The 27,946-nt window shown below is 47.0% G+C and overlaps 2 protein-coding genes across 2 annotated transcripts; one reads left to right on the plus strand and one right to left on the minus strand.

Annotated features, from left to right (window-relative positions):
• Positions 1-11,853: 11,853 nt before the first annotated feature.
• LOC121933131 lies at positions 11,854-21,458 on the minus strand. Its single transcript, XM_042472458.1, has 3 exons — positions 21,339-21,458; positions 17,897-18,023; positions 11,854-16,637 (listed from the first exon to the last, which is right to left on the minus strand). Exons 2-3 carry the CDS (start codon positions 17,991-17,993, stop codon positions 13,189-13,191), a joined length of 3,546 nt encoding a protein of 1,181 aa, XP_042328392.1. The 5' UTR covers positions 17,994-18,023; positions 21,339-21,458; the 3' UTR covers positions 11,854-13,188.
• Positions 21,459-25,043: 3,585 nt separating this feature from the next.
• LOC121932827 (neoverrucotoxin subunit beta-like) lies at positions 25,044-27,646 on the plus strand. Its single transcript, XM_042471833.1, has 2 exons — positions 25,044-25,400; positions 26,991-27,646. The coding sequence occupies exons 1-2, from the start codon at positions 25,304-25,306 to the stop codon at positions 27,644-27,646; spliced, it is 753 nt and encodes a 250-aa protein (XP_042327767.1). The 5' UTR covers positions 25,044-25,303.
• Positions 27,647-27,946: the final 300 nt, after the last annotated feature.

Consider the following 27,946-nt stretch of genomic DNA (forward strand, 5'->3'; position numbering starts at 1 on the left):
ATTTTGGGGGGGTGACATGTCTGTGTGCTTGCTATTTCCTCTTGTCCTGGATTATATTATATATTTTATTATTTATTATATTATTATTCGCTGCATTTCCATTTATTCCCAATTGATTCCGAGGTCACTCTCTCTCGCCTCAGTGGAAGGCAAGGCAAGTGAAGGGGGAAGGGGTCAGTTCAGCAGAGGGGGAAGCTACAATGTTGCAAAGACCTATTACCATCGTGTTACATTTTTAAACTTTTTTAGAGCAAAGGGAAGCTACAAATGTTGCTTTAAAAGCATAAAAAATGATGACAATGCCATCCTTTGCCTGGGACGGGCAGATCTCACCCAAATGCCCACAGGTTTATAAAAAAATTAACCTGTGCCTGGCTCTTTAAAAAAAGGAGGAGGGGGGGACACTTTCGATGCCCTGCAAAACGTCACCATGACAATCGCTTGATTGACAGCGGCCACTCGCCGGCAGACAGAATGCATTCGATTTCTGTCAAAAGCATTCGATTTCAAATTTGTAGTGGGCACTTGCTAACGGAGCAATTCGGGGGGGGGGCATCCGGTCATCCCAGTTCCCTCCATGTCTTTTAGGCCAGTATGAATGGGGCCTTCACGTGATTGAATCGATTTCAAAACCGATTTGTTTTTTTGTAATGTGAATGGGCCCCAAGTGGCTGAAAGCTGTGTGACTTTTCCCAGGTCGCCATGGGTTTTCAATGACAGAGTGGGGATTCGAACCCTCCTCCTAGAGTTGTGGTCCAACATTCAAAACCTAGTAAAGTCAAAAGGCTTTCACGGCCAGCATCTTTCGTTTTTTTGGTTTTTCGGCGATGTGGCTATTTTCTGGAGCCATGCCTGAAAAACCAAAAAACTATTTAAAACCATAAATGCATAACTGGATCAAATGCATCTGAGGAAGTAGGTTTAGTCTCGAAAGCCATGCTTCGCCAATTTTTCTTTAGTCAGTTCAAAGTGCTACCAGCTCAAACCATAAGGGACAGCTGAAATTCATGACCCCCAGAGCTGACCGTCAGGAAGCAGCTACTATTAAGTTAGCACTGAACCTAAATACCAAATGGAAGAATTGTATTCAGTTTATTTAACCATGCATTTCTCTGCAAAATCAACATGTTGACTAGATGCATAAATGACATGATGTGCACCTTTATGAAGGACCCACACCCTGAAATAGGGTTTTTTTTGGGGGGGGGGGGGGGCCACCTTGTTCAGTCTCTATAAGAAAGGCAATGCTTCTTAACAAGCCTCAAACAGGGGGAATCCCTGGTCCTAAGGGGCCCCTGGCCCCTGTGGCAAATACTCCTCTTCGCTGGAATCCCAGCCTGACTCCGAATGGCTCTCCAGGACAGGGATGAAGGAATTGTTGCTCGTGTGGACGGGGGGAGCGATGATCATCAGGCCGGAATAGCAGCCCCGGCACACCGGACGGGAGCTTGACCGCTGCTTCCCTCTGCGCCTCACCAGGCCAGACCTCTTCTCCTCCCTCTTGGCCCGCCTGGCATTCGGACTCTCAGCCTGCAGAGAAGGGGGACAGTCGAATGGTCAGTGAGCAAGGCCACCATCCCACACTTACCCCTTAAAGTCCAAATTATTCCTCTGCCATCCCACTTTCTCAGTTGCTTTTAAAATGTCCTGATTTCTCTTCCCTCCTCCTACCTTCCCCCTTTGTCCTCAGTTTGCTTCATTGCTTTGTTGTTGTTGTTGTTGTTGTTGTTGTTCCTTCTGGGTTTTTCTTGGCAAGGTTGATTCAGAGTGGGGTTGCCGCCATGTCTTTTACCTGAGGCTGAGAGAATGTAACTCACCCAATGCCACCCACTGGATTTCATGGCAGTCTCCTTCTTTGCAGGTCTTTAAACAGAGGCTGGATGGCCGTCTGTTGGGAATGCTTTGATTGTGAGTTCCTGCATGGCAGAAGGGGGTTGGACTGGATGGCCCTTTTGGGGGTCTCTGCCAACTTTATGATTTTATGATTCTATGGCTGAGCTGGGAGTTGAACCCTGGTCTCCAGAGTCTCAGTCCAACATTCAAATCACTATGCAGCTTAAGTCGTTTGCATTCATTTGCAGCAGGAGAGGAGCAAAGGGGAGATAATCATGCACTTGGGTTGACTCAGGCAAAAGCAAACTGCTGCCCATCTCCTGGTTTGCCTGCTCTTTCCCATTCATAATGTTTGCTGTCTTGACGTGAAGGCAGACAACAACAACAACAACAACATAAATCAAGGGTGTGGAATTGTGCGGCCTTCCAGTTGTTGTCAGGTGCCAGCCAAGACAACCAATGGTGAGGAGGAGTGATGGGAGTTGCAGTCCAACAATGTGAGGAAAGCAACATGATTCCCGTTCCATTGGACCTCTTTGCTTAGTCTTATGCTGGGACTTAACTACAAGGGAGCCAAAAGGAGGGCATTGCCCCTTCCAAAATGAGATTTCTGAATCCCCCCCCCCCCCCAATATTTCTAGAGCTGCAATAACTTAAAACTTCAGTTCAGTATTTAGAAATCCAGTTTAAGCATCTCAAGAAAAGGGGAAGACAAAATCTGCAAGGCAATGGACACAGATGATAGCAGGGTTTTTAGGTGGGAATGATTTTCAGTGCCTCACTCTCTGCAGGGCTAGCAATTGAACTGAAGTGAAATCTCATTGTGGGGGAGATATCCTATTTGGGTGAGAAATCTTATTTGGAGGAGATATCTTATTTGGGGGGACATTTCTCATTAGCTACTCTTCTGGTTTATGTTGGGTCTGGCCCTAGGTCACTATGTGGATTCAAGCCTGTTTTTGCAGCTCTAGACCATCCTCTTTGGCAAGATAAGAGGAGTGAATTGCATCTTGAATTGCACCAAGTGAACTGCATCGAGTTGTTAATGAGGAAGAACAGACAAGTCAGGAGGGGCTGCAGCCGTTTGCTTTTGCCTGAGCCTCCTGGGAAAGGCAAGATTCTTCCCCTGCCTCTCTTCTTCCACCAATGAGTTAAATGAGTACAAACGACTTATGTACTTTGAACTCTGTTTGCAACAATTAAAGTAAACTGAGGACAAAGCAGGAGGAAAGAAGAGAATCCAGGACATTTTTAAAGCAGCTGGAAAAGTGGGATGGCAGAGGATTAATCTGGACTGTCCATGCCAAATTGGGACAGTTGAAGGGATGTCTGTGTCTTTGCATTTCAAGCAGTCCACATAGTTCTTGAAGGGTCCCCAAGGTAGAAAAGTGGCCGCTGGGTCTTCTGAAGTGGTCCAGCCCCATTTTGGGGTCAGAGAAGAGGGCTCCCATGGGTAGCCTTTCCTTGGCCATTCCCTTCCCAACAAGCCGGCTCTTTTCAGGCACAGAGTGCTTGACCAATCCTTGTCCTTGACAAAGACAAGTCCAGCCCAGCCCCAGCCGGATTCTGAGGATTTAGGGAGCGCTGCCAAGGTCTAGTAGGAACAGAGGTCATGATTAGCTTCCCAGTCGGTCAATATTTACATGGGATGCAGCTGATCTCCAAATTCCCTGCAAAGCCCTGGGGTCAGATTGTTTTGAACAACATCACTATAACAAATGGGAATGGGGAGGGTGACTGTCTCTTGTCTATTAATGAATGAGATGCCCAGTCTCCTCCTGGCCCCCTTCCTGGCTGCTAGCCCAGGCCTTGCATCATCTTGCATTGCCCACTCTTGATCATCACAAACAGAAGCAACCCATGCCAGGCCTCCTTGTTCCAGCGAATGCATCTCCAACAGGAATGAAACCCTGCCCTCCAACTGGCTTGGTTTGGCAGGAATGGCCCCAATTAATCCTCCGCCGTCCCACTTTCTCAGCTTCTTCTAAAATGCCCCATTTTCTCTTTCCTCCCGCTATTTTCCTCCTTCATCATTGGCTTACTTCAATTCAACCATTGCGCTAATGGTTTTCACACGACGTCGTGTTCAAGGTGATATTATCCCATGATTAACCCGTTATTCTCATGCAATTGCGCTCATGTTTTCACACGACGTCGTCTTCAACGTGATATTATCTCATGATTAATCTGTTGTTATCATGCAATTGCGCTCTGTTTCCCATGAAGTTGTGTTCCAAGTGATATTATCCATGAATAAACCTGTTCACTCTTGCAATGCGCTAATGGTTTTCACACAATGTGTGTTCCCAGTGATATTATCCTGTGCATACTCTTCCTGTTTTGCAGCGGATGCATCTGCAGTGCACGAAATAATGCAATATTTCTCACAAATATGGCGAAAACACGCCCTCCCATCGACAGATTTTTTTCACAGATTTAAAATATTCCTATATATATTATATATATATATCTATTATATTCTAAAAAGCATGCCATTATTTTGCCATCTTATATAAGGGACGTCATTTTACTATGCTACTGTATTTCATGGGTCTTGAGCACCCACAGATTTTGTTATCTGCAAGGGGCCCTGGAACCAAACCCCAGCCATGGATACCAAGGGCCCCACTCTATATAATGAAATGCAGAAAATTTGGAAAGTGTGTGGTTTTCAAAGACTTTCTAAGAGCAGAAGGAAAATGGCCAAAGTCATTCGCTGATTGTTCAAGAAGGAACCTAGTGACCCCTTATTCCACCTGCCTTCTAGGCATCCCACCTGCAAAGGTACCAGTTTGCTGGGCTCCAGAAGAGACAAAGTGGCCTCTCTGACGTTGTTGACCCTCCTTCCTGGAAGTGGCGGCTGTGGAAGGAGAAAGGAAGGTCAGGGAGAACATGGGAGACTGCTGAGTGGTGCTGCTGCCTGGACCAGGGAAGACTTTCTGCCCCAGAGGAGTCACTAAGGGCTGCAGGGGCTGAGGACCACACCATCAGATGGGTGACACCAGACACATTGGGGGATCCTAAAGCCCATCCTTCTGAAAGAAAGGGGAGTACTCATCTTGGCACTCCAGTCCCATTTGGGGGGAGTGAAGCCACAGACCTTCTTCTCTGATTCCCCCATTTGCAGCCTCCCTCTCCTGATCCGTGGGGCTCCTTTCCACCATTGTCCTGCCAAGGGTCTGTTTGCTGTGGCTTCCTCTTTCCTTGAGGGTGGAGCTCTTTTGTAATTAAAACATGGTTCTTCCTCAGGGGGGCATCTGGTCTTTTGGGGGGAGGCAGTAGAGGTGGGAAGCTGGGTTCCATGGGGTGAGACCCTCCTCCTCATCTGCACCTCCATCCCAGGTGGTCCATTGGGGTGGGGGATGACACTACAAATTTCTGCATTAGGTAACACCAACCCTAGTGATGCCATTGCTCTGCCCCATTAAGGTGCCATCTTCACTCCTGAGTCCCATGGTCCAGCCCTGACAGTAACCCTGATCTAGGTCAGCATCATTGCAAGAGCAAGGAGATCTCCTTAAATCCCTTCCAACTTGGTGGCACAGCACATCGTTGCAGTAACTTGGGATTTCGGTTGAATTCAGGTATCCAAACCCCCAAACTACTAGCATTGCAGTAACTTAAAAATTTCAGTTGCACATTTAGAAATAACAATTTAGGCGCTCAAAGAGAAGGGGCAGGCTAAATAAATGACCCAGGGAATGCAAATACAGCCGATATGAGTGGTGTGGGTGGTCCGCAACGTCTCACTCTCTGCAATGCTAGAAATTAATGGAAATTTAATGGAGTTGCTATTGAGGTGCAGTGCCTTTATATTGCCCCCCAGTTACTGCAGTGGGCCCTCCACATTTTCTGGGGTTAGGGGTGAATGTGGAAAATTGCAAATAAAACACTGTTCTTTTTTTAACCTGAGAGAACACTTCTCCAGGAATCTCCAGGTCCTCCAGAAAACTCTATGGTCAACATCTGGAGGGACCTACGAATGGCTAGAGAAGTGCTTCCCTAGTAACCTCTAGGTCTTCCAGAGCAGTTCTATGGCCAATGTCCAGCAGAGTTGCATTGGAAGACCTAAAGATTCCTGGAGAGAACATATCAATCAAATCCAGAAAAGTCAATGCTGCCAATGCAGAGGGCTGACCATACATCTCTTGCTGTAGCTGTTGGATTTGGCCAGTGCATTGCTTTCCCTGGCAAGGCTCAGATCTGCCACCACATCATTCTGGGATAATTCTCATCCTTGGATCCACATTCATTCACACAACAACTAATGAACATCTGCTCATCCCTTAAACATGTGTCTTTGTGGGTGCATTGGACCCAGTGGTTGAATATGATGGTGAAGGGCCGCTGCTAGCCCTCCGCTTGGGGTCTCCAGAGACATTGGCTTTGCCCCACCGCTTGATACTCTCCCCATCGCCAGACATACCCCTTTGCTGGGCTCTGCTCCTTGGATGGTATGAGGTCCAGGCTCAACCAATGCTTGAACAGGCTGCGGAGGAAAGAGTGGACATTGGAGAGCATGCGGTCAGTCCCAGTCCTGAGACTTTGTCCCCAAGAACCAGAGGAACCTTAGTTAAGCAATGGATATCCTCCAGGATTTCACAGATGAAAGTTGGGGCAGATGTGGCCAAACAACATCAGATTGTGGTCAAGATGGCAAAAGTGATCAATGGTGGGGGGGGCACAAACGAGGGAGTTTATCACACTGGGGCTAATTTTGGCATTAAAGAGAGATTAAAGCACATTTAAAGTATCTTGCAAAGAAAGCGAAAAGGGCGAGTCATTGCGCAAATGGTTATCACACGCAATTGAGCAGATAACGTGATATCGGAAATGCATTGTTGCTGAAATCCCCAAAGTCAAAAGGGTTGCATTAATACTTCTTTGTGACCACTTTAATGGCGGGTTTTGTGCAACGTCATGTGAAATGGTTTCACGTAGTTATGCAATTTTTCTAGGATATTTATGGGATAAACTCCTAATATCTTTCATGTGATAAACTCCTAGGAGAAGCTGCAGCAGTTTGCTTTTGCAAAGACTTCATGCCCTCCTCTTCATTCCTCCTTGTTGACTTAACTGAGTGCAAACCCCTTTTTCTCTTTGAATTCAGTTTGCAGCAACTGAAACCAAGAACAAAGTGGGGAAAAGAGAGAGAAAGCAGTTGAAAAAGTGGGATGGCAAAGGATCAAATGGGACTGTCCCTGTCAAAGGGATGCAGCCGGAGAATACGCGGCCCAACGACTGCAACCAACGGTTTTTCGTATTTCAAGATGAGGCCGGGGCACAGAGTTGTGATTAGCTAGCCTTGGTGGAAACCACAAAACACTCCCCATCTAGAGAATATATAGCTGTGGATTTGGTTAAGAATAATATGTTATATTTATGAATAAATATTTAGGCTCCAGTGGGGCCTCCACAGTCACTGGGATTACTGGCACAGGAGCCCTAGGAAGGGGAAAACCATAACTAAAAAGCACTTTTGAAAAAAGCTGAGAGAGCACCTCTCTAGGAATCTCTGGGTCCTCCAGTGTAAATTTATGGTCAAATTCTGGCAAAGAAATATATATATGAATGAGAAATAATAGATAATGGGGCAATATAAATACAAAGTTAATGCACAGCCGGTATACATTTTGAAATAGCAAAGTTAGTAAACTTCAGTATGAATATATTTGTAGAGTTGTGGTTTTCTTTCAGCTTATTGTAATTTTGGTTAAATGGATGGAAATAAGATTAGACTAATAAGTAAGGGGCAAAGGAACAGAAAGGAAGGAAATGAAAGCCAGCCAAAGAAAAATATTAAACACTGATCCGCTGAAGGAGGGAAGTACTATTCTTGTACTGTAATTTGCTGTAAGGTAATTGTATGTGTGCGTAAACATTTATAATGCTTGTGAGATACACACACACACACACACACCCACCCCTCACTCCCCCTCTTGTTCTCCCCAGAAATGTTTGAAGAGTGGCATTTAAAAGTGGGGCAGTGAAGAAATGTCCCCAAGGATAATCTGCCCTTGGGCCTGGGGGCAAAAACTAAAAGCCCAAAGCGATGTAGAATAAACATCCCTGAAGTGGAAGTCACAGATAAGCGTCTGGTGTTTTAACCCACTTGGCCAATTAAATTATTGGGCCGGCTCCATTAATCTTGGAATCAAACACCGAATACAGTACTTGGGTTTAGAAATAATTGGGACTTAAATGTCTGGTTCCTTGAAATGCACTATTTTCCCAGCCCCCCCGTAAGCCCACTCCATCTTCTTGGTCTGGTTTGCTTTTGAGGCACAAGTCATTCCCCTCCAGGCCATGTTTACTCCATGCTTACTCTTCCCAGAAGCGTGTAGCATCCAATGCAGGGTTTCTGCCATCTTGGTGGTTTCTTCTGGGTTCGGTTCTGGCCCACAAAAGAGAGAGAGATTGGAGAGGTCAGCATGTGCCCGCTCTCTTGCACGGATTTCCACAACCAGCAAACTCCTTTTCACAAATACATGCACAACGAGGATTGCCAAGGCTCTGCAAGCGCCAAAGCATGGAGAGCGTGGCGGTGCATGGTCCATTTTGCAAGACAGGGCTGCACTTTACCCTCTGGGCCCCATTGCAGACCGGTTGCGCCCTTCTCTGGTGCTGTTTTGTTTTTCTTTTGTTTTAAAGAGTTATAAATTTTAAATTTTAATAATGCAATGTTTTTAATTGTTTCAAATACAGAAGGAAAATTAGATATCTTGGGATAAACTTAACCAAAATAAAATAAAATTCCAAGCTTCATGCTAACAACTATTTACCATCATGGAAAGCCATTACAAAAAAGAAATGGGGAGATGGCCTAGCTTACATTTGTCATTTATGGGCAGAATAGCCTCCATAAAAATATTTCCCCCCTAAAATTAATATACTCTTAGATTGCATCTTATTACACAATTTCGACATCTCTATCAAAATAAGGCCACTTTAATGGGGTAGTTGGCATTTAGCCCCTTCAGCTGAGATGGGGCCCTGTGTCCGCTCCGTCCTCAGTCCAAACTCTGCAGACTTGGTTGCTTCATCTCTCTGGTCCGCACTCCTCCCATTTACAGGCTGAACCTCCCTTATCTGGATTTCCAAAATCTGAAATACTCCCAAAATCCAAAAAGTTGCCCACATATTTGGCTGAGATAGGGACCCTCTTTGCTTCCTGAGGTTTCACTGGACACAAACTTTGTTTCATGCCCCAAATGATGAACAATATTATAGATGAAATGACCTTCAGGTTTTGTGTATATTCCAAACACAAATGAATTTTGTGCTCAGACTTGGGTGCTATCTGCAAGGTATCTCATTACGCAAATAATGCAAATACTGGTCCAAAGCATTTCGGAGAAAGGAGACCCGTCCTAGTGTCCCTTGCATCTCTTTCTTGGCATCAAACGGCTAAATGTGGTCTCACCTGCCTTGCTGACGTTGCAGCGGCGAAAGCCAAAAACGCCAAGACCAGCCAAATCCTCATGGCAAGGAGAATTGCTCTGCTGCCAGATTCCAAAGCAGGGATCTGTGGCCAGATTGAAAAGCCTATGTCTCTCTTTCTGTGTCTCTGGACCTTAACTCTTCCCTTCGGTGATTTTTTTGGGGATGGGGGATCTGACAAGGGAACCGCCTGCCCCCAAACCAATGGGCTGCTCAAGCGGATTAATCATTAGCAACGCTTAGAAGACAGTTGGAGGGCTGCCATTGGGGCTGTCTTTGTGGTTTGAGCGCTGGACAATCAGGACCCGAGTTCAAATTCACATTGGAAACCCATTGAGTGACTTCTGAGGAAGGCAAAGGCCCTCGGAAGAAATCTTACCAAGAAAGCCCTGTGATGGTTCACCTCACAGTCGCCAGAAGTCGGAAACTGCTTCCAAGCAATAGTCTTTTAATGAATTGTCATGGGTTTTTTAAATTGTTTAATGATTTTTAACTTTATAAATGGTTGAATTGCCTTTGTAAATAACCTTTATCATGATGGTTTTATTGTGGTTTTTCTTACAGTCTTTAATCCATATTGTTTTTAAATATGTTGTTGGTCACCTTCAGTGTCCTTCTTGGGAGAAAAGTGGGGATATAAATGAATGAAAGAAGGAAGAAGAGGAGAAGAAGAAAGAACAGGAAACACTTTTGATACTTAATCTAGAGAGTGTTTGCTCCTCTGCTTGAGCCCTGGGTTAACCCTGTTTCTGGATAGACGAAACTTGTAAACCTGAAACTGTTCTATTACAATATCTCCATTACTGATATTGTGAATCATATTGTTTTTGTTATTTGATTAATTTTTGGCTTTAATAACAAAAAGGATTTTTAAAAAAGGAAATGCTTAGCCAAGGAGGCTCAGATGAATCCTTGCCTCTGATTCTTAGACAGAAGCCAGCCTTGCTGCCAGCAGCTGCTTCCTGACTGTCAGCCTTGCAAGACCAAGGCCAATGGCCCTCCATTGTCACAAAGCCCTCTCCTCCAGATGACCCAAGAGGAGGAAGGCCAGCCATTCTTGTGGCCATTGGTGGCCAAGCAGCGCCCCCTGCAGGAACCTGGCTGGAAATGCCCAAGGGGCTGAACTGAGGCAAATCCAGAATGAAGAGACTGGACTGGGAGCCTTATCAGACGGAGGGTTTTGCAGCTCTGTTCCAATGCGACTGCAGGTCCAATCATGCGGATTCACACTAATGTATTACCACACGTGATTGCTTTCTATGGGGGGTTGTTCCGAGGCGCTTCCACAGTCAATCCAAAGTGACTCTTCATTTTGCTGAATTTGGTAACAAGCGAATTCACAAAAATTGCTTCTAAGCTCACCGATTTCACTCTGAATTGGTCTGGTGTGGAATGCAACTTTGCTTCTGTCCTGGTACACCCTCCCAAACCTCCATGGTCCCACATTTCCCATGATGCTGTGCTGCAATTTTGCCCCATTTGCTTCCAGTGCTCAGAAGGGTAGATTTAGATGTAGATGACAGGGATGGAGGGAATGAAACAGGAGGCTGAAGGGGGAGATGGGAGCAAAGAAGGGGTCCAGCGGAGGCTGAGGCGGAAGCTCCAACTCCTAGGATTCCATAGCCTTGAGCCAAGGACCCCACAACAAACTCCAACTCCCAGAATTCCATAGCCTCAAGATGGGAGCAAAAGAGGGGGCCATGGGAGGCTGGGGGGAGAAATGACAGGAACAATTCACGTGAGGACTGTATTCACGTGAAAATAGAACCAGGAAGTGGCCCCTTCTTCACCCTGGAAGCGTAAAATGTCTCAATGCATTCAGACCCCCACTGAACATGCGCAAGGGTGCCAATTCAAATCATTGAATCCGCATGGTATGTACCAGGATGGTAATTCAAAGTGCTCTCACTCCGCTTTAACTCAGGAATCACCACAATTGCATTCTTCACATGAGATAATAAATCACGTGAATTGCCTTAGATTCGAAGTGCCCTGCTTCCTCCTCGCTACGGAAGGGCTGCAGAAGGGCTCCAGATTGGAGTTCCAGTTTCACGTGTGATAAGGCCCTCTGACTTAAGTGCAAGTCAGTAGACTCAAGTCTACATCATTGTACTAATGGTCTGATCTAGTAAAGAGCATCTTCTTGCATTTCCCCAAATGGAACAAAACCCACAACAGAAAAGTGTGTCAGGTTGTTGGCTGGTGTCATAACTCACCCTCAGGGACTTTGGATATGATACAATAGCTTGAAGTGTGTAAATAATTTTTGTTGCCTTTGCATCTCTTGCTTGTGTATTTTCCCCATCCCAGGCTGAAGACGCATTGCATGAGGGGCAGCTGTTATACTGGCATTGCCCTCCACCCAAAATAAAGTACATGGCCCAGATGGAAATCTGAGCTGCAATTTACAATCCAAACAAATCCACTTCCTTGTGTTGCATCTCACCTGCTCTCTTGCTGCCCTAAGAAGAGACTAATGCAAGGAACAGACTCTTATACATTTCACTGAACAGTGTGTATGTATTCAATCCAAGAGGAATATTCCAAATACTGTATTCAGTGTCAAGTTATTATGAAAAAGTCATGAGAACTTGAAGAGTTAGAGAGATAGAACAGGTATACTACATAGCTCTGTAATAATACAAACTCAATTACAAATCCAATACAGAAACAAATCAGGAAACTTCTAGGCTATCAGAAATAAAACCTGCCAACCCATAACACTCAGTTGCCCTATGAATCAGCCACTTCTTTAGTATGGCTTCACTTTATGGCACAAGGCTGTTTGCTCTTCCATCCCCATGCAAACTCCACCCAAACTTTCCAAATGAAAGGTGAAAATGTATAAAGGAGAGCTGTTTGCTCTTTGTCCTCAGCCTTGGGCAAAGTCAGAAGCCATAATTGTACCCAGACTCCTCAGCATCACTACCATTCTGAGTCCATGTTCCCTGCAGTTTTCCCTCTAATCTAGCATCTGCATTGGGGACATATAGGCGCAGTATAGACCGGTGCTTTGTGCTGGCCTGGCCACGTACTAGGGTTGTGCGGGGGTGGAGCAACTGCATGCCCCACAACCATAGTACATGGTGGCGGCATAATCATGGCGGCCTCCCATCCACATGGGGGGGGCCATGATGACATCACACACACGCACCAAGTCCAAACAGTGCGGTGTGCATGATATCTCCGCCCTGCCCCAGGCCACTTACAGTGGCCTGGCTGCGGTGCGGGAAGGAGCTCCAAAACAGAGCTCCTTTTCGCCACGCACATCGTTCCCGCAGCTGCGGGAACGATGCCAGGGACAAAGGGCCAGGCGGCCCCTTTCTCCCATGGCTCTGGCTCCCAGTGTGTCAGGGGACATGAAGCCCCAAGGGTACCCATTTTCTGTGCCATGGAGAAGTGGTCCGGAAAAACTGCAGCTTGGGGCCGTAGGGCTGCCAGTGAGGCTGCCCTGCCCCCAATCCGGTGGGGAAAGGGGTGATGTGTACTGCGCCATACTTCCCACCGCTCTACTCCTTGTCCCATTTAGCCAACCTTTAACTTGTTGGCTCTTGTATGAATCGGCGGCAATTTACAATGCGCTAATCCCTGCCTCCATGCCGCGTCCTGGCTGCATCCCATTAGACTACTGCGAGGTTAAAAGGTAATCTGATAAAGTCTTTAATTTTTCATTCTAGAATCTGGGTTTTTTAGACCTGGCAGCAAAAGGCTGAAAGAGCCGAAATAAGATGTTACCCTGGCACTCCAATTGAGCTAATTAGTTAATTCCCCTCTAAAAATTAATTTGAAGCAATTTAGGTAACACAGGGGTGGGATTGTTGGGGATTACGGAGATGGGATAAGGAGCCTTTAATCTGGCCTCCTTGGGGGTCATATCTATGTGTGCCTTAACAGAATGCAACTTGTTCCCCAGTTTTATGGCTCCTGAGTGTTCCCCTTCGGCGGAAGCAGAGGTTCGTCCCTTGCAATCTTGCTCACGGTGACAGCCATCTCTCTCGCCCGCTCCAGGGCCTTGATGCGGTCTTGGAAGCCCGGCTTGGCCTCCTGTTTTTCCGCTTCGATGAGCAAGTCAATGTGGTCTGGGGTGGCCATCGGGTTGGGCTTCAGGGCAATTTCCTGCAAGCGGTCAATACAGCGAGTGGAGTCTTCAATCTGTTTGAGCATCCTCTTTTCCACTTGTGCATATTCCTTTTGGAGGTGCTCAAAGACTTTTTCCATGGTCATAGCTTCTTTAGAGGCTTTCTCATAGTTTGCCTTGATTTGGCCATAGGTTTGCTTCTCCTTTATGGTTTTGTACTCCCATCTGTACTTCTGGTTGAAATGCACGTTCCAGACGCATTTCCCAGGGCAAACGGTGCATTTTTCTCGCTTGGCATCCATTGCGGCACAAAGGTACTTCTGCGTATCATTAGCGATCATGCAGGGATAGTGGCAGGTGAAGTGACAGGTCTGGCAGTTAGTTAGAAATTCCTTCTTGACCTTGATCTGGTCTGGGACTGTTTTTTCAATCTCAAACTCAAAGTCCTTGTTGGCTTCCATCTCGTCTTTGTGTTGCTCCAGAATTCGCTTGGTCTTCTGAAGCTCTTCCAGAGTCGTCAGACCGAATTTGATTTGCGGCTGCAGCCCTTCCACTGTCGTTTCCAGTCTTTTTCTTTCTCGGAGCACTTCTTTCGTTAGCGTCAAGCTTCTGGCTTCTAGGCTTTGCAAAGCCTCAAAATACTTCTTCATGCTCATGATCCCTATTTTCCAGTACAATTCATTCAGTTCAGAGCTGCCCTCGCTAGCTGAGGACTGGCTGGGGAACCAAGCCGAATTGTTGAACTTGAAGTGAATGGGGGAACCGTTGTCATCCTTGGCGCATGGCACCTCACTCTCCAAAATGGCCTCCAGGACAGGAGGAGTCTGTCCATCTGCAAAAGTGGCCAAGATCTGTATGTTGGCTTTTATGTCCTTCCCAAAAATGCAGAGCACTGAGTCGAAGACGTACTTCTGGCTTGGGGTCAAGCGGGCTAAAGGCGCCTGGACCACAAAGCACACGCCGTCAATGTGGTCAATTCCTTCCGGAGTGGAAAAAAAATGCCGGATCTGCTCGGTGATCTGTTTGTCATGCTCTATTCCGCGGGAGTCATTAAATCCTGGCGTGTCAACAATAGTCAAGGTATATGGGATCTGGAGGCCTTGCTGGTAGTTGATCTCGTAGGCAGTCACCTCTGACGTCTGGCTATGGGCTTGGCTTCGGCTGGTCACTTCTTGGATGAGCTTGAACCGGAAGCTGTCCTTCAGCTTCACTCCCAGGATGAAGTTGATCATCCCATTGATCAGAGTGGTTTTCCCAGCCCCTGTTGCTCCCAGCATCATGATCACTTTGTGGGGGAACCGGGGGTCATTGCTCCCAAGTCTGTACTTTTTAAAACCTGGAGAAGAAGAGGCAGACGGTTTTAAGGGGAGGCGATACACAGACACCGAGTCCTGTTTTTCTAACACTGTGCTTTGTTGGATCATTTTCACTGCTATCCTTTCTTTCTCTGGCACTGAAATAGCTGCAGGCTTGGGTAAAGTTGGGGGTTCTTTCTTCCTACAGCTGTCCAGTTTGGCAAGAGTGGGTCTCTGGGCAGCAGAGTGATCGGACGGGCATTTAGCGATGGCATCCTCCGATCTGCCAGGGGAATTGATGGGAAGGGTCCTCACGACTTCACTGATGTCGCTGCTCTCGCTGGCCCCTACTTTGCTCAAAGAGGCATAGCGGAAATGGTACTCCGTGTCCGGCTGAAGCCCTGTTACTCCAAAGGTCTCCTGTCTCTCCTTGGTTTCCACAGCCACCCAGGCCTCCTGCCCTACGATCCTCCTCTCCACCTGGAAGCCAGAGATTTCGGCCTTGCCAAAGATCACGGGGTTAAAGGTGAGTTGGATGGCATTCTGGCCGATGTCGCCAACCACAAGAGGGGAAGGCTTGGAAGGGGGCTCAAAGTTAGCGTTGACCAGCTTCCCCTCTTCATAGAGATAGATGGAAACCCCAGGATGGTCCTCATCCGGAAGAGCACTAACAATGCACTTGGTGTCCTGGGGGCATAGCCTGGTCAGCCGTAAGAAGGCCCTGGCCTGTTCACGTGCCTTGGCGGTCACCTCTGGACGCTCAAACCATGGCTTTGGACTTGATCCCTCACCGGCAAAGGCTGCAGATCTGTGATGTGATCCTTTCTTAATAGCCAGAGAGTGTTCCAGCTCTGAAAGATATGGATCCTTATCCTGCAAAGAGGTGAAGACAAATGCAATGACTCTCTTCAAGATGGGATTGGCGAGGATTCGGTCCAGTTCCTTTTTTGTGGAGACAACTTCCACACCTTGCAGGGCCTCCAGATATGAATTCACAAACATCATCTCCTCTTCCCTTCTGTCCAAAAAGGCATTGAGTTGCTTGCGGCTGAACAGGGACTGCTGCTTGCTGCTCAAAAGGTCCGCCAGAGCGTCTTCCTCTTCCTCTCTCCTCCGAATTAGCGGCACGGTTCTTGACAACCGTTTCTGAAAGTTGTCTCTGAACTGCTGGACCAGAGCCTGGAAGAACTGGAGCATCCTCTTTGTTGCGGGGAAAGTCGTGGCTGCAGGGTTTTGGGCCAGATCGCTGCATCGCCTGTCTTCCTCCATCAGCCACTGGAAGATATTCTGGATTTCCCCAATGAGTTCTGAGCTGATTTCATAGAAAGGGCCGGTGTTCAGCTGGTTGAGGGGATGCAGATGGATCCTCACAGGCACAGCCTTCTCCGAAAGCAGTCTGGGGAGCATTGAGTAAATCTCCACCGCTTCTTGGAAAGTCACAGGGTGGTCTTTCTGAACCACGTCGCCATAAATCCTGCAGGTGATCTTCTCAGCCCTGGCCTTTTCTTTGCCAGCCAAGCAGGGAATCCCTTCGCTTCCTTCTGAAAGACATGATCCTGGGACTCTTTCGATCAGGGGCCGGAGGCTTTGCTGTACTTCTTCTACCTGCTCTGAAGAAGAGACCTCTTGGTCGAAGACAAAGAAAACCTCAGCCCCATATTCCATGCCACTGACCACATGGGTGGCTGTCTGTAGGTTGTGTTTGCTCGGATAGGAGAAGTCTGACATTTGCACTTGCTTGGTCTTGGTTGTGGCTGAGTAATGGAGAGCGATGCGCGCCAGGCGACTGGACCGCTTGCTGTCTTTCCAGAATCCTGCGGCTCCCTTGGGCTCCACTAAGCCACAAAGTAGGCTGGCCTTCAGGGATTCTGGGACCTTCAGTGCAGACAGTTTACTGTCAATGGTGTCCGATTCAATGACACAATGTTCAGTCACAAGGAGTGGCGTAACGGCATTGGTTTCCACTGAGTTTGCATCCTGTAAAAGAGCACCTGAAAAAATGACATGTGTAGAAAAAGCATTAATGAATGAACTAGCCAAGATGCTAAAGTGCAAAGATATACAACTGAGCACAAAAGTTAGAATCATACAAGCCATTGTTTTCCCAATTACCATGGATGGATGTGAGAGCTGATGGTTAAGAAAGATGATAGGAATAAAACCAATTTATTTGAGATGCAGTGCTGGAGAAGAGTGCTGAGGATAACCTGGATGGCCAAAAAGACAAACCAATGGGTCCTTGAGGTTTATCACACAGGGCTTTTTGCAGCTCAGATCCGGGGTGACTCCTGGTTCAGCTATGCGAATTCACGTCGTAACGTGAATGTTTTATCACACCTGGTTGCCCTTCCGAACTGAGGGGGAATCGAATCCAAGGCAAGGCACATGGTGCAGATTCTCACAAAGCGGAGTGAGTGCACATTGTATTACCACACCGGTGCATACCATGCAGATTCAACAATTCGAATTGGGGCCCTTGCACATGCTCAGTGGGGGTCTGAATGCTGTCCTCCTTCCCTGCCCCCTCCTTAGCTGTCATCCTTCATTGGACTGAAGGAGCAGTCAGGGAATGATGGGATAGGTCACAGGGGGTCACTGGAGCCAGGATTGGGCTCAAGGAGCAGTCAGGGGATGATGGGATAGGTCGCAGGGTGGCAGAGAGGATGAGATGGCATGAAGGAGGAGGAGGGGGATGAAGGAGCAGGACGCAGGGGGCCAAGGGGAGCGACATCGGAGTGATCTTCCACACTAGACCAATTCGGAGTGAAAGCGAAGTGAGCTTGAATGCAAATTCTGTGGATTCACTTTTTTTCTGATTTCACCAAAATGAGGGGTCACTTAGGATTCACTGCGGAAGCCCCATGGAAGGAGTGCCCATAGAAAGGAATTGTGTCTGATAATACATTCATGTTACGATGTGAATCCACATTATTTGCCCTGCACTCATGTCGGATCTGAGCTGCAAAATCTCCAAAAAGCTCTGTGTGATAAACACTCTTGAAGAAACCAAGGCAGAAACCTCCCTGGAAGCCAAGAGGACCAAATGGAGGCTGTCATACCACTATGCCGCACTGCCTGTCTGGCAAGATGAACATGCACAGGAAACAAATGTGGGCCAGGCAGATGTGGCTTAGTCTTATTACTGCAAATGAGTTGGATTCTGGAGTTGCCAGGCTTGTAGTAAAAAAATAATAATCTTGAGTTGAAACCTGGAGTATATATTCCATCCTAATCCTTGTGGGAAGGTTACCTGGGAGGAGGGCCTCCTTGCAAGCGTCGTAGAGCTTCCCGAGCTCAAAGGGGCGGCCCAGAGCCAGCGTCTCCATCGTATGCCTTGACCCGGCCATGGCCCTGCGCTCCGCTGCTTTGTCCTCTACCTGTAGGAAGTAGTCAGAGTCGTCATTGTTCTGCTTATCTTTACATGTCCCTCGCCTTTCCCCCAAGAAGTACGAAAGAAGCTTAAGTTTTGTGGGTGAAAACTGACTCTTTCTCAGATGGGATCACATTGGGAAATCTGAATGCCGCAATGGCTTCCACATGACACTGGCAAAAAAACCCCCTCTGATTGATAACAGACTAAAGTCTATCTGAAGGCCTGATGTGGGGCAATAGGCTGTTTAGTGTGGTGAAGAATGTGTCACAACCTGGTCCAAAGCAATGATGTCCCTAGGGCTGGGGTCACCCGGTGCGGTCACTCATGGTGTCACCCCCCTCATTGACCTCCTCCTCCCATTTCACACCATCCAGAATCCATAGTCACGTTTTATTTTTGCACTAATGTTACTCGTGAATCATAATTCCCATATACCACTGAATGCAAAGCTAACACTTGTGACATAAACAACTAGCAAAATTAAAAATATATATGCCTTCAAATTACAGTATCGTATGCATAACCTAAATGTATTGACATATACATTGTAAAGATGTGGTTAAAATGTAATGTTTTTAAAGAATTTTTTACAAATTTGAAATTTTAATTTTAATTTTGAAATTTCTGGGCCCCTCTTTCTTCTCCCGCTGAGGTCCACCTCACTCCCACCGTCTTTTAAAGCATTTTAAAGAGATACAAGCCAATGCCACAATGTTTCTGCCAAAATACATGTGTTGGAGCAAAGTGGTGTCACCTGGTGCGCTCCGCAACCCTTCACCTCTTTAGTGACGCCATTGGTCCAAAGTAGAATTTGCGCCATTCAGCTTAAAGTCCACTATGAAAAAATAGCCCACCATTTTGGAGATAAAATGTCTCAGATCCTCCCTGACTGGGACCTGAGAGTTGCTAAAGGTCCGGCGGATGGACCTCTGGCCATCCAGATGTGAGAGATGGGCATCCAGCCTCTACTTAAAATCCTCCAAAGAAGGAGACTCCACCATTCTCTCAGGTGGCCATGTATTTCCATTGTCAAACAGTTCTTACCATCAGGAAGTTCTTCCTAATGTTTACATGGAAACTCTTCTTGTAACTTTTCTAGCCCTGTGGTGTTTTCTATTCTCTGGAGCAGCAGAAACCAAGCTTGCTCCATCCTCAATTATGGCTCTCCATCAAGTACTTAAACAGGGCTATCATAGAATCATAGAGTTGGAAGAGACCGCAAGGGCCATCCAGTCCAACCCCCTTCTGCCATGCAGGAACTCTCAATCAATGCATTGCTGACAGATGGCCATCCAGCCTCTGCTTAAAGACCTCCAAAGAAGGAGACTCCACCACAATCTCTGAGGAAGGAGTCTGTTCCACTGTCGAACAGCCCTTACTCTCAGGAAGTTCCTCCTAATGTTGAGCTGGAATCTCTTTTCCTGCAGCTTGGATCAATTGCTGTGTGTCCTATTCTCTGGAGCAGCAGAAAACAAGCTTGCTCCCTCCTCAGTAATGTCTCCTTATCATATCACCCCTTGACCTTCTCTTCTCCAGGCTAAACATGCCCAGCTCCCTGAACCACTCCTCAGAGGACTTGGTGCTTTCCAGGACCTTTCCCCATTTTGTTTTTCCTTAGGATTGTTGCGTGTTGCTATATGGCTCATGGCCAAGCAAATAAACTTGGCAGGCAATGCTTCTCTCCTGACCAGAAACGAGAACTTTGAGAATGGAAGGAGAGAAAGATGATCTACCAGAATGGTCTTCATAGAATCATAGAGTTGGAAGAGACCCCAATCCAACCTCATTCTTAGAATCATGGAAGGGACTCCAAGAAGGGCCCTCCAGTCCAACCTCATTCTGCCACGCAGGAACTCTCCGTCAAAGCATCCCCTGTGACAGATGGCCATCCAGCCCCTGTTTAAACACTCCCAAAGAAGGAGACTCCACTACACTCTAAGGCAGCATCTTCCACCGTTCAACAGATCTTACCATCAGGAAATTCTCCTTAACATTTAAGTGGAATCTCTTTTCCTGTAGCTTTAATCCATTGCTCCTGGTCTTGTTCTCTGGAGCAGCAGAAAACAAGCTCGCTCCGTCCTCAATCTGACATCCTTTCAAATATTTAAACAAGACTCTCATATCTTAACCTTCTCTTCTCCAGGCTAAACACACCCAGCTCCCTGAGCCACTCTTCAGAGGGTTTGGTGGTTTCCAGACCTTTCAGCACTTTGCTTTTCCTTAGGCTTGTTCAGTGCTGCTATATGGCTCATAGCCAAGGAAATAAGCCTGCTATTTTTTATGATGGACCATGGCATGCAATGCTTGTCCCCTGACCAGAAACAAGAACCTTGGGGCCTGAGGGAGAGACAATAGATGATCTACTGGAATGGTCCTCATGGAATCATACAGTCATAGATTTGGAAGAGACTCCCAAAGGCCATCCAGTCCAACCCCATTCTGCCATGCAGGAAATCACAATCAAAGCAGCCCTAAGACATGGCCATCAAGGCTCTGCTTAAAGACCTCCAAGGAAGGAGACTCCACCAAAATCTCTGAGGAAAGAATGTGTTCCACTGTCAAACAGCTCTTACTGTCCTCCTAATGTTGAGCTGGAATCTCTTTTCCTGTAGCGTCCATCCATTGCTCCATTGTGTCCTATTCTCTGGAGCTTGCTCCCTCCTCAATCTGACATCCTTTCAAATACTTAAAGAGGGCTGTCATGTCACTTCTTAACCTTTTCTTCTCCAGGCTAAACATCTCCAGCTCCTTAAGTCATTCCTCATAGGGTTCATGGTTTCCAGACACCAGGTTTAAGGAGACTTATTTGTGTGAAAGGGATCTAGGAGTCCCAGTAGACCACAAGTTAAACAGTGTGATGCGGCAGCTAACAAGACCAATGTGATTTTAGGCTGCATCAATAGAAGTATAGTGTCTAGATCAAGGGAAGTACTAGTGCCACTCTATTCTGCTTCAGTCAGGTCTCACCTGGAATAATCCTGTGTCCAGTTCTGGGCACCAAAATTCAAAAAGGACATGGAGAAACTGGAGCCATGTGTCCAAAGGAGAGTGACTAAAATGGTGAAGGGCCTGGAAACCATGAAGCCCAATGAGGAGAGACTTAGGGAATTGCTGGGGATGTTTAGTCTGGAGAAGAGAAGGCTAAGAGGTGATGTGAGAGCCTTGTCTGCTGCTCCAGAGAATCCAGCCCTTCTCAATAAATATTTGCTGCTTCAACTTTGGTACAATTTAAAACAATCTAATTTGTGACCCAGAGAAAGAGAGAGAGAGAGAGGGAGGGAGAGGGAGAGAGAGAGAGGGAGAGGGAGATTTCAGTTACCTTTTTCTTGGCAACTTCCTTGCGGATCCCTTTTTCTCAGGAGAGCCGCATCATGCTGCCTGCGCATGCGATGGCCAGAGTCTTCTTCTTCAGTGAGAAGATTTGTCCTTTTTATAGTTTCTCGGAACAGTTCCTTTCACTTTCCTTTGGGTGCATTTCCCAGCATAAGACCAATTCTCCTTCAAGGGTGGGAGAAGGGGGTTGGAGGATCCGCCCTGGTTTTTCACCTTCTTCCCAGGACTAGGAGCATATATAAAGGGCAAGGCTCTTTCTGAAGAAACCCTGAAGAGGCAGAGACACCGCGTGGGACCCTCCTGGAGAAGCCAGGGCAGCAAGGCAGGGCCAGGTAAAGCCTTAGGGTCAGGGTCAGGGTGCTTGCTTTGGGGGTGGAGGTCTTTGGCCCATCTAGCCACCTTAGAGAGTGACACTCTCTTGGCTGCTGCTGTTCAGGGACAAGAAGCAGAGTCTGCAATGGCTGGAAAGTAAGTTGCCAGATCTCACAATCTGGCCCTGAGCCTCCCATTTTGAGGGGTCATCTCCAGGCAGGAGTTGTTGTTTGTTGTTAACTGCCTTCAAGTTGATCTGGACTCATGGCAACTCCTGTGGATGAGACACCTCCAAGACCCCCCTCTGCCCTCCCCTGCCCTGCAACCCCATAAAACCCACAGTGACTGCCTTAATAGTCCATCCATCTTGCATGCAATCTTCTTTTTTGACTTCCCTTCACCTTCCCTGCGTTATGGTCTTTTCCAATGAGTCCTCCCTTCTCGTGATTTGTGTCTCTGTGTGTTTGAATGGCAAGCTGTGGGCAACTGTGGCTGGTACTTAATGCATCCTGCTTAATGATGCCACTAAAGGTTAACTGTCCCTCCGTCTCAGGTTTTGGCCTGGAGACCTCAGGGCTGGGCACAAGGAACCGGAGGCACCAAACCTTTCCCCTATAGACATAAAAAAAAGGCCTTCTCAGCCGGGTCCTCTGCCTAATTCTCACCCAGCTTCTTTGGGTCGCTGTCTCCCTCAGTCTGGCCCTTCTCTCCCGCTTCCCATCCTTTCCTGCTCCTTTTGCTGACAGGTAGCTTTGTGTTTTCCTTTGCCAGGCCTCCCCCTCCGCTTTAATGGAAGGAGAAAAGCATTCCCAGGCGCTGAAATGGGTTAGATACAAAACCCATCAATGGGCAGATTCAGAGTTAACTAGAGGAGATTCCACAGATGAAGCATAGAACCATAGAGCTGGAAGGGACCCCAAGGGCCATCCAGTCCAGCCCCCTTCAGCCATGCAGGAAGACACCATCCAAGCTCTCCTTGTGACAGATGGCATCCAGCCTCTCTTTAAAAACTGCCTCCAAAGAAGGAGGCTCCATCATTCTCCTGAGGGTCCATAAAGTGAACCTAAATCCAAACAAGAGAGAGGTCCATGTCTGAGATGGAGATGTGCAAACCATCCTAGGTGCAGTTACAGTTCCCTTGAAAGAGAAGGTGTGTATCACAGAATCAGAGATGGAAGAGGCCCTGAGGGTCATCCCAGCCAGCCCCATTCTGCCATGCAGGAATTCAGAGTCAAAGCACCCTCAACAGATGGCCATCCAACCTCTGTTTAAAGACATCCGCCACTCTTATAGCAAACATATTCCACTGTCAAACAGCCCTTACTCTCAGGAAGGTCCTCCTAATGTTCAGGTGGAATCTCTTTTCCTGCAGCTTGCATCCATTGTTCTGGGTCCTGTTCTCTGGAGCAGCAGAAAACAAGCTTGCTCCCTCCTCAATATGACATCCCTTCAAATATTTAAACAGGGCTATCATATCACCTCTTAACCTTCTCTTCTCCAGGCTAAACATCCCCAGCTCCCTAAGTCGTTCCTCATAGGGCATGGTTTCCAGACCCTTCACCATTTTAGTCGCCCTCCTTTGGACACATAGCTCCAGTTTCTCAATGTCCTTTTTGAATTGTGTTGGCCAGAACTGGACACAATATTCCAGGTGGGGCCTGACCAAAGCAGAATACAGTGGCACCATTACTTCCCTTGATCTAGACACTAGACTTGTATAGATGCAGCCTAGAATCGCATTGGCCATGTTAGCTGCTGCATCACACTGTTGCCTCATGTTCAACTTGTGGTCTCTTAATATGTTGTATCTGCATGGCTGGCTTGTCCATAAAGGTGACCTAGGCAGCTGCCTGGGGCACAAAATTTGGGGGGGGGGGGCAGCATGGCAAGGAGTCCCAGAAGTCCTTTCCCCTTCCCCCAAGAGGCGCGAGGAGGAGGAGAGGAGCTGGGAGTGGGAAAGGGCTTGGAGGCACCCAAAAACAACAACAAGAAGAAAGAGCCTCCTTCGCCTGCTGCTGCTTTTGGCCATGATGGGAGGCAGGGGAGGCCTGGGAGGAGGACAGCCCAGGCCAAACGGCGCCTGCCTCCCTCCCTGCAGCCCTGGGAGCCTTGGTCGGGAGCCCAGCCGAGGAGAAGGGCAGCCAGTCAGTCCAGGAGCGCCCTCCTCCTCCTCCATCCCAGCCTGAATCCCTCCAGCAGCAGCAGCAGCAGCTCCCAAAGGGAGAAAGTCCAGGACCTTGAGGAGAGCCCCTTTCACTGCCCTCCTGGGCCAAGGCCGGGGAATCCTGGGAACTGTAGTTCTGGGAGAGAGGGAGCTCTGGGGCGGCAAGAAGAAACTGCACTTCCCAGGAACGACAATTCTGGGGATGATAGTTTGTTGTTCTCAACGTTATTTTTGCGGTTGTTGTTATTGTTCCTTTCTTTATATGAACCAGGGCCGTTAAAGTGGTCTCCAAGTGGATTGTTTCTGCAGTGTGTTTTGCACCTAAGAAGCCTAAGAAGCCTAAGAAGCACACACACATATATATACATACACATGCATATAGATATACAGTACTCTGTGTGTGTGTGTGTGTGTATACATACAAACACACTATATATATATATGTATATGTATAGATCTAGATACACTGAGTCCTAACAGCAAGGATTTCAGACTCCTATAGCACATAAAGCCAAGATCCAAAACACACTGCAGAAAGGATCCCGTTTGAGACTGCTTTAGCTGCCCTCAGTGCCAGGGAGTTCTGGGGTTTGTAGTTTATTGTGACACCAGGACTCTCTGACAGAGACGGCTCAATGTCTCACAGAACTACAGTTCCCAGAATTCCCCAGCACTGAGCCAGGACAGTTAAAGCAGTCTCAAACTGGATTCTTTCTGCTGTGCACTTTGGGCCCCCTTGGCTGCCTTCTCACGTTGTGGTCGTTGCTCATTTCCAACTTATGGAGACCTCATCCTGGGGTTTTCTTGGCAAGATTTCTTCAGAGGGGTTTGCCCTTGCCATCCTCTGAGGCTGAGAGAGTGTGCCTTGACCAAGGTCACCCAGTGGGTTTGCATGGCTCAGCCAGGATTCGAACCCTAGTCTCAGAGAATGCTCCAATGAGCAGAATGCTCCAAGGCTTCCTCGCATGCGCTGTTGCTTTTCTCTCTCTTTTTCTGTCCCCAATGAACTAGTAGTTGTGAATTTGGGTCTTGGAGTTGTGCTGATAGGCATGTCAAAGTGTCCTCCATTTTGAGCACGACTGAGAAACAGGAATTTATATTGTGTTTTTATTAATGGCTTTGGCTTTTAGTTGGTCGTGTCCGCCATGTTTCTCGAATGTCCTACATTTTGTCCTACACTTTGAGGGGTTACTGGGGGGGTGCCAAAATATTTCTCGCCTAGGGTGGCCAAATACCTAGAGCCGGCCCTGTGTATCTGTGCATGCGTATGTGTGTGTGTGTGTGTCCATGTTTAAATGACATGCAGCAAACAACTATGGTTTGTATTGAATCACCAGGGAGTCTCCCTGGGTCTGAGGTTTTCTCCTGAACGCCTTGGAGCCTGAGATGATCCTGAACTGGCATCTCTAGTGACAGGACTGTCTTTCCTTTAGACAAGAGGTTACAAGGAAAGCACTTGTGGCTGAATCGGAAGAATGTCCGGTCCAGAGGATGTGATGAAGATGCCCGCCTTGGGCCGCCCTTTCCGCCTGGGGATGTTATACAACTGCTACAAGGATGCTCTCCTCTTGGGTAAGGCTCCTGTGCCATCACACTCTGAGCAAAGTCAGGTCTAATGAGGTTTTACCTCTTCAGTAGAGATCAGGAGGGTGGCTATACATAGAGTGATGGTGCCAACTAGATCTCTTTTTTTCCATTTCAACCCAATCCATCCATCCCTTTATTCACATCCCACATTTCTATCAGAATAGCAGGTTACTTAGGAATTATTCAGATGAAAATGCTTCCGGTAGAATATGGGTTGAATCTTTGCTGTTCATGTGCAATTGGAATGCACCCAATTAGGTTCGGGGTGGTGGGGGGGTTGCAAAACAAACAAACAAACAAATTAACCTAAAATAATCCATTTTAAGGTTTCCCCCCAAGTTTTCTTAATAGATTTGCATTGTTAATTATTCAAACCAATGTGGATAGACCCAGGATAAAACTCTGCATGCCTTGAATATGTTTTGAATACATCCACATCACAGAAAGGTGTGAACAACAAAACTGGAATGCATGAGTGAGATTCTTTGTGTAGCCACACTAAAAAAAATCCCAACTGAATAACCCCTTAGGACTCTAGGCAGCTTACAAAAAAGCCAAAAATTACAGTTAACACACATCAAATTTAAATATATACAAAAGCTGTAGTTAAAACAGTGGAGATTTTCACACAGGCAAAAGTGAGGGGAACATACTGGGATGCTCCCATCCTTTTTGCGCAATTGCACGAAGGTTATCAGATGACATTGTGCGATGCTGCGATAACTGCATCATCATCCCTTGAGTAAAGAGGAATTCTAGCATCACTTTTTATTCACAGGAAAGTCCCAAAAGAAACGGGAGATTTCCTCTTTACTCATGGGATAATAACATGATTATCACGACACCGCACAATGTAGTCTGATAATCTTTGTGCAATTGTGTGATAGTGATAGGAGTATCGCACTAAGCTTCCCTCACTTTTGCCCATGTGAAAATCTCTAGTGTTACATTGATGGCAGAATTAAAACCACAGACTCCTAGAATCCTAGAGTCGGAAGGGCCATCCCATCCCCTTCCGCCGTGTAGGAAGACACCATCCAAGCCCTCCTGACAGGTGGCCATAGAACAAGAGGGATGTGCATAGTTTGGAAAGAGTGCTTGCTCTTTGTTGGGGTCTTTATATGTCATATAGCTTTTGGTGGCTCAGTTGCTGCAGTTGCTTCATGACTGTAAGAATGGAGTCTCCTTCTTTGGAGACCTTTAAACAGAGGCTGGATGGCCATCTGTCAGGGATGCTTTGATTGAGAGTTACTACATGGCAGAAGGGGGTTGGACTGGATGACCCTTGTGGTCTCTTCCAACTCTACGATTCCATGATTCTATGAAATGTTAGATTTAGCCAAGACTTCTCTCCCAATTTCCAGACATGAAAATCTTCTCTCCCATGTTTGAATGAAAAGCTGTGAGCAACTAGGGTTGGATGTAAAGCATAATGCTTAATGACATCTTAGCACCCTATTGTGCTCCTCTTTGTTCAGTAAGCTGTCTGTATTTCTTCTGGTTTATTTCGCATTAAGGACTAAAAGGACATACCATATGTCTGCATTAACCACATATTTATATTCCATCCTACAGAACATTCACTGATAGACTCAAAGATGTGTGCCGCTCGTACAGAGCAAATCAAACAAGCCATCAGCATACAGGAGCAAATTCCTTCGGACACCATTAGGAAGAGAGCGGCTGCCCTGGGGATCGGACCTTCCCTGCTGACCAGCCTCCTCTGTGGCTTGTTCGAAGTGGATGGATGTGCCAAATACCTGCTCAGTGCCAAGGCGTTCAGGCACCCGGGCATCCTCACCTACAGGTCCTTGGCCATGGAAAGGTTGGAGAAGCTGGATCTAAATGATGTGGAATCTGAACACCTGTCTTACCCCAAAACAGGAAAATGTGCAGCCACCCATGTGGTTACTGGCGTGTGGTATGGGGACCAGGCCATCTGGGACTGTGGTCAAGAGGTACCTGCTTCTGAAAAGGTCCATAAGAACGCAAGAGGAACTGATGTTCAAAAAGTAGCATGTCCAGAGCAAGGCAAAACACCTTCCAAAACCATCAAACCGCTTCTGGGAGAGAGTGAAGAGAATAATGCTCCCATTAAAATCTCTCTGTATCCATTAAGAAACCTGGAGCTCAAAGTGCAATGTTCAAACTTTATCCATGAGATTAGAGACACCTTGAATTCTGAGATTGTGGAAGGGCCTGTTTTGGAAACAGAGGCGCGTGGCAAGTGACTCTTGGAACAATTCTGCAGTCTGCACCACAACTTTCCCTGAAATCAGGAGAACTCCATCAATTTAGAGATCTAATGAGCAACACAAACAGGACTTCCAAAAAAGCTGGCAGAAAATGGTGCCCCCCTCGTTCGTGAAGGAAAGAAAGAGGAGAAGGACCTGGAGGAGTCTTGAAAGGACGGAAAAAACAGTCCCCTTTGTGGCACTCAAAGACTCGCCCAGTTTCTGGATGAAAAGGAGCAAGAGGTTAGTTTTGTGAATTCTGTCCTGACAAGTTAAAAAGGAGATAAAGGCCATTTC

Source organism: Sceloporus undulatus, chromosome 6 (genome assembly GCF_019175285.1).
Source record: "Sceloporus undulatus isolate JIND9_A2432 ecotype Alabama chromosome 6, SceUnd_v1.1, whole genome shotgun sequence".
Lineage (NCBI taxonomy): Eukaryota > Metazoa > Chordata > Lepidosauria > Squamata > Phrynosomatidae > Sceloporus > Sceloporus undulatus.

Bases quoted from the DNA above. Each gene is read 5' to 3' on its own strand.
- LOC121933131 (XM_042472458.1), bottom strand. From the start codon at position 17,993: ATGGCCGGGTCAAGGCATACGATGGAGACGCTGGCTCTGGGCCGCCCC. The intron at 16,638-17,896 runs GTAACCTTCCCA...TCATTTTTTCAG, and splicing joins CAAGGAGGCCCTCCTCCCAG to GTGCTCTTTTACAGGATGCA.
- LOC121932827 (XM_042471833.1), top strand. From the start codon at position 25,304: ATGTCCGGTCCAGAGGATGTGATGAAGATGCCCGCCTTGGGCCGCCCT. The intron at 25,401-26,990 runs GTAAGGCTCCTG...TCCATCCTACAG, and splicing joins CAAGGATGCTCTCCTCTTGG to AACATTCACTGATAGACTCA.